Source organism: Polistes fuscatus, unplaced genomic scaffold (genome assembly GCF_010416935.1).
Source record: "Polistes fuscatus isolate 324 unplaced genomic scaffold, CU_Pfus_HIC Scaffold11, whole genome shotgun sequence".
Classification (NCBI taxonomy): Eukaryota; Metazoa; Arthropoda; class Insecta; order Hymenoptera; family Vespidae; genus Polistes; species Polistes fuscatus.
In genome coordinates, this window is record NW_025113009.1 from 3,090,620 (window position 1) to 3,097,012 (window position 6,393).

General features: G+C 23.8%; 1 protein-coding gene across 1 annotated transcript; it reads right to left on the bottom strand.

Moving 5' to 3' along the window:
• Positions 1 to 778: 778 nt before the first annotated feature.
• On the bottom strand, positions 779 to 5,083 carry LOC122526242 (crossover junction endonuclease EME1). Its single transcript, XM_043649528.1, has 4 exons — positions 3,107 to 5,083; positions 1,532 to 2,951; positions 1,266 to 1,319; positions 779 to 1,165 (listed from the first exon to the last, which is right to left on the bottom strand). Exons 2-4 carry the CDS (start codon positions 2,810 to 2,812, stop codon positions 1,046 to 1,048), a joined length of 1,455 nt encoding a protein of 484 aa, XP_043505463.1. The 5' UTR covers positions 2,813 to 2,951; positions 3,107 to 5,083; the 3' UTR covers positions 779 to 1,045.
• Between the last annotated feature and the right edge of the window lie 1,310 nt (positions 5,084 to 6,393).

Here is a 6,393-nt window from a genome sequence, read left to right on the forward strand (position 1 = left end):
CAAATATTTAGTTATACATATATTTTACATATTTTTCAAAAAAAGAAAAATTTGAAATTTGTGTTAAAGCTTTTACAACAGAATGATAAAACAACTGCAAGATTCTCATATTATAAATAATTTAATTTAATTATTTCTATTTATATATATATATATATATATATATACTAACTACATATATATAAGTTTACATAAATTATTATGTTTGATTATCAATTGTTACCGTATTCTTTTTTATAAAGTAAAATTTTTTGCAAACAATCAGAGTTCACTAAAAAATAAATATATTATTTCCACTGATAATATTTAAAAAGCAGGAAAATATTTTCTTATAAATTTCATATTAAAATGCGCAATTAGTTATTAATGTATAAAAATAATTTTTTACCGCCTTTTATGTGCTTTTTCATTTCATCCAACATTTATGTTTAGTTCATCTTGATTCACCAAATTTTTACAATGCAATTATACATTATTTCGAAGTTACTATGAACCATTATTTTATCTAGTCTTATTATAATTATAGTTATGTAAAGTTGTTTCTTGTGATGTTTATATAATGTATTATTGTATTTATATACAACTTAACATATTGTACACATTTATACCAAAAATTGTACCAGATATGACACACAAACTGCTATACGTTCTTGTATATCTTTACATTCTTGTTTTGGTTTTTTAATATTCGAATGAAATAATTTAAATTAAAGATCTGTTCATTATAATATTTTCATCGTTTTCATATATGTAGCATATTTAATAATATGTAGATGTATGTGTTTTATGATTTGTTTTATTTAAATATAACAATATTCAATAAATTATTTTGTGTAAAACAGATTAAGTGTTGTAAAAGTTATTAATAAAAATATATATATATAATATGAACTCATAAAAATATTGATATAGTCATACATTAAAAATTTACATAAAGCACTGCATGATACATGAATTTAAAATCTTTTAATATAATAAACATTCGTTGAGATATTCCACTATCATTTTTGTATAGTAAATGACAATGCAATTGAAAAATATATCTTTAGACATCATTACCAAGCAAAACATCACCATTTTCACAAGTAAACATGATATGAACTTTTTTACTTAATTCAGGACCAACTCGTCTGGCTGTTGTAAGAGGTCCTGCTGCTCTTCTAATCTAAATTCATATAATAAAGATTATAATATGATATAATATACTATGATTTTAAAATATATTCTACATTTTTTGATTCTAATTAAAATTTGTTATTACTTACAGGAAGATCTTTTAATAATTTGCTACCTTCTGCAGATGTACAATTCTTATAAGCCTGAAATATATTATTAAAATATATTACAAATATAATTAAATATATCTATTACACAGAGTGTCTTGTAACTGACAGTACAAACGAGTAGAGGTGATTTCACATGAAAAACCAAATAGAAAATGTAGAATAAAATTTGTTCATACAATGCTTTGTTTTATAGGAAAAAAATAATTTTGAAAATTTGTCAAGTACACGTACTAAAAGAATCATACCTCAACTAATTGTATTGGACTTTTATATACAGAACAAATCGCTTCTGAAATTTCCAAGCTACTTAAATTAAATTGGCAAAGTTGTTGTTGCCATAATCTCTTCAATCCATTTCCATCTTTATCTACGCGTACCGTATCTCTATTATCTCCCGCTATGTACCAATTATATTCTTTATCAGATTGTTGTCTTTTTTCTAGTTTGTATGGTTTTTCTGCAATAGCTTTTGTATATTGATAAATCATTAATGCTAAATCTGCTGCATTTTCAATGAGCCTATTATTACATTTATTCATTATTTGATTTTCAGCAAGGCATACTTCTAGTTGTTGTTTTGAAATTTCAGGTGATTCTCTATATGCTAGAAAGTCTTTAGTTTTATTATTTGACTTGCTTCCTGAATACTTTTTTAATTTTGTTTTATTCTTATGATATAGAAAGTATGCTTTAATTCCAAAAATAACTAAGGTCATATTATAATCTGGCAATAAAGTCCTTATGTAAGAAAGACTACTATTGAAACTATCATCTATTAATTTGTTTACTACTTCCTTCCAATTCCAAATAATTATTATATATTTTTCAATTTGCTTAATAGTTTTTGTACATATTTGATTATTTTCATCAATGCTATCTTCTTCTATACTTCTTTCCCAAGTTATACTATTAGAAATTGAATGCGAAATGAAACTATATGATATATTCGCATCATTTAATGTTACCAAAGTTTCTGGATAAAATTTATATTCTTCTATATGTTTGTCCAAAAAAACTTTGATAAATTTCATACATTCACCTGGTTTAATATTTTTTAATTTTTTAGTTGTTAACGCTTTTAACTTTTTTTCTTTTGCCAACATCTCCTGTTTTTTAAGGCGTTCTTCTTTCAATTTACTTTTACTTTTCTTAATTGGTTCCTTAATCAATTGTTGATTCATGCAAATATTTTCTTCATAGTAGTCGGATTCTAAAGAATCAGACATATCATGAGTAAACGATCTCTTTTTAGAAAGTGTATTTGTAAATACTTTATTATTAGTTTCAGCATTTGAAATAACATTCAATGATTTAGAATTACTGCTTATAATGCACTCTTTTTGACATGATTTGTTTTTATTAGTAATATTATTTGTATCCATGAAATAATCAAACTGAACTTCAGGAAAATCAAAATCATCGTCAGATGCAAGATCTTTTTGACAATTTCCTTTTTTAGTATTAATCGGATGATTTATCGACAATTCGGATTCGTTTGAATCGCTTAATACGATTGTTTCTTCCATTTTTATTTCTTTTTAAATTATGTTACTTTTACATACATCAGCATATTATATACATTTTCTATTTACAATTTGAACTTTTTATCCTTTTTCGTGATGACATAAAAAAGTAGTTTTAATGTATTTTTCCACCAATACATAACTGTAAATATAAATGTATGCTCGAATATTATTTTTTATTACAATTCATGTATACATATACATATATTTATTCAATAATAATCGTATTTAAAAATAAAATCATTTATTTTTGTATATATGTACATATGATAGTACACGACGTTTTCTTTTACTAACCTCACTTTTGACTCACGTTTATCATTAATTATACTGCATTTAAAATGCACAAGAGTTCATTTTATTATATATTTTTTTCTTTATTATTCCCTCATATTTATATATTTTAATTACTGAAAAGTGATAAATATGAAGATAAATGTAATGAAAAATAAATTGTCCATAAAAGAATTTTCGTAAAGTTGTGTTCAAAGTTATATGTGACTGACGTAGTAAAGCGCGCGAAAATTGAATCGAAAAATATCAATTTACGATATATTTGATTTGAAATTATTATCAATAACCGTTGAATTATTTTAATATCCATGTGTTATTTTTAATAATTATGAAGATATTGTATGTAAAAAAATTATTAAAAAAAGAAACACTTTATGGTCTAAACCGGGGATTACCCTAGTCAGGCATATTTACTGTTATGGTTGAATGCTGGCATAGCAATAGGATTTTCAAATAATTAATTGAGCATACTTATGTCTTTGTGTGTGTGTGTGCAGCTAAAAATAATTCCAACATATGTGTGAAGTTATAATAGATGATATAAATGTTCGAAAAGTTATATATTTTATAGAAATTCATTTCTTATTAAAAGAAAATAAAGCTCCCATTACACATCAAAAATTTATATAAGGATTAGTAGATCAGAGAGTGAGAAAATTTTATAATTTATCTAAATCACGCTATTGACTATCTACTAGGAATAACAAATGATTAAATAGTTAACTTTATATATTACAGTGAAATGTGAAGATCGAGGTAAGAAATGCTTAAAATGTTTTCTAATAAAGCAATAAATCAAAAGTAAGAATCAAGTTATTTTACGCATTTATATACTAATATTTAACAACAAATAATTAATGTCAGTGAGTGTTGTGAAAAAGATCATACCTAAAAACATTGTAGAACACTACATATAAAAATTAATTTGATGAATTTTATAAAGTAATGTTTGAGCCTACGTCTTCCTGTATTATGAGGGAAAATAATTTTGGTTAATAGATTATTGATGCTAAAAAGTATTGTGACTATGAAGAGTTAACTTTGATCAGTTAGTACAAGAGTCGAAACATGGTAAATGTATAGATATTTTTTTAATGAAAGCTGATATAAAACAAAATTATTATAATAATCATTATTATTACTACTGTTATTATGCTTGCTTACATAGAGAAAAATACAAAGTAATCATTCAATAAAAATGTACATTAATAATCATTGAAAAACATTATAAATTAAATAAGATAACTTATATGTGAAAATAGTAGACGAAAGTATTTTCAGTGAAACAGAATCCAATATAAATACAATTTAACAATTATGACATATCTTCATCGTTATTATTTTTAATAATTATTATTTAAGAATTTATATGTTTCAGTTGTTTCCTTAGTTTATTGTCATATTTAATTTTCGTTCGTAATTGTTTAATAAAATAATTTGTCAAATTTTTCTATTATCATTAATTCATAATTACAGTCAAATATTAAAATGGCATGTCATTTCTTAACATGTTTAACTTAAATTGAATTGTTTAGTAATTCGTATAATAATCCAGTATTATATTTTTTCTATATTCACAAAACTTCAGCTCTTTCGTTTTTGTTTTCTTTTTGTCTTCTTTTTTTTTTTTACAAATGTTACAAAGTTTAGTTTAATATTATTATAAGGGAAATATCACAAGCGCACGTTATTGAATCATTCAGAATTACAAACACTCGTATAATATGTGCAATTTGTTTTCACTTAACTTACCCGTAAAAGGAAAAGTATGCATTGACCATCATTTGTTTCAAAATAATGGATAGCTAGGTATTCGATTATATTTACTTTTATTTGCCTAGCATATTCTCTGTAATTCTCAAATCATGCCGTATATACTCACGAAAAATGTGCTTCTTTTATATGTTTCATAAATTTATAAAATTCTTAATCCCTTCACACAATTATACAATTTTTAAATAATCTATTATATTGTCTATGTATTACTTTTCTTGCGCTTTTCTATTTTATCAATGTTATTACATAATATATTAGTTAGTAAACTAATATATTACAAATATATTAGTTACAATTATTTTTTCAATAGATTAAATCAGAGTGCGAAGAAATTAAATATACGGTGGCCGGATAAGGGTTTTTAACTGCATACATTAGTTTGTGTATTAATTCACGTTGTGTTTACTATAATGTTTATCATAACAAAAAATTTCAATAATAAAACATTACAATTATCATTGCAGCTTAAAGCATGCGTTTATATATATCATTTTCTAATATTATTATATAATTAAAATAAGTATAGAAGCTATTTGAACGTAGAATGGATACAACCGAAATTATTAAGAGATAAATATTATATATATATGTATATACTGCTTTTTAAATTGTAATTATATTCGAACGATATACATAAAGGACAACACTTTACTCTATAGGATATAATTTAAAATAAAGATTTTTTAAATATTTGCTGGTAAAAAACTTTGTATCTGGTCCCTTTCTTCCGGCTGCCGTGTGATCTTCCGTACAGACGGTTTTTCACTACGAAAACTTGAAGCCAATATAATAATGATCTATTCAATATCATTTCAATACGGATTTTATCTGAACCCTGTATGTCAAGCAAATGGTAAAATTACATTAAAAAGAAAAAAGAAAAATTATAAATTTAGTAATTTTGTTAAATAATCAAATTTTCTTTTGAGAAAACGTTCGTTTTACGTGTATAATGTCGTGAGTATCAGTTCAGTTTTATGTTCTAATTTAATAAATTTTTAATTTCTTTTCCTTTCTTTCATTTTTTTAAAATACAAATTATCATGCAGTCATATAATTAATATAATGCGTCAAAATTATACCAAAATAAAGGGTATGAAGTCGTAATTGTTTTAGAATAAAATGAGGATCTTCGCATTTTATTTCCTTATCTGCATACTTCCATACTTAAAACACAATCCATCTAACAATTAGTCTCACTCTCGTTCTCTCTCATTCGCTGCTGGCGCTGCTTTTTCATTCCAGCCTCTTTTTTCCAATCTAACAGGCAATATAATCAATTACTGATAAATATTATTCAAGCTATTTCTATGGACTATCGCAAATAGAAACGCATTAGAAATGGTATAAAATGGACACATTTTCCTTTCCCGTAAAAGTCTAGACCACTACTGTAAATAATTTTTTATTTTCTTTTTTCTTATATATATATATATACTTTTTTCTTTTTTTTTTTTAAAGTATTTTTATCATTTAATAATAATTTTCTTTCTCTCTTCTCTTCTCTATTTTTT

Bases quoted from the DNA above. Each gene is read 5' to 3' on its own strand.
- LOC122526242 (XM_043649528.1), bottom strand. From the start codon at position 2,812: ATGGAAGAAACAATCGTATTAAGCGATTCAAACGAATCCGAATTGTCG. The intron at 1,320-1,531 runs GTATGATTCTTT...AATATATTTCAG, and splicing joins GTCCAATACAATTAGTTGAG to GCTTATAAGAATTGTACATC. The intron at 1,166-1,265 runs GTAAGTAATAAC...ATATGAATTTAG, and splicing joins AATTATTAAAAGATCTTCCT to ATTAGAAGAGCAGCAGGACC.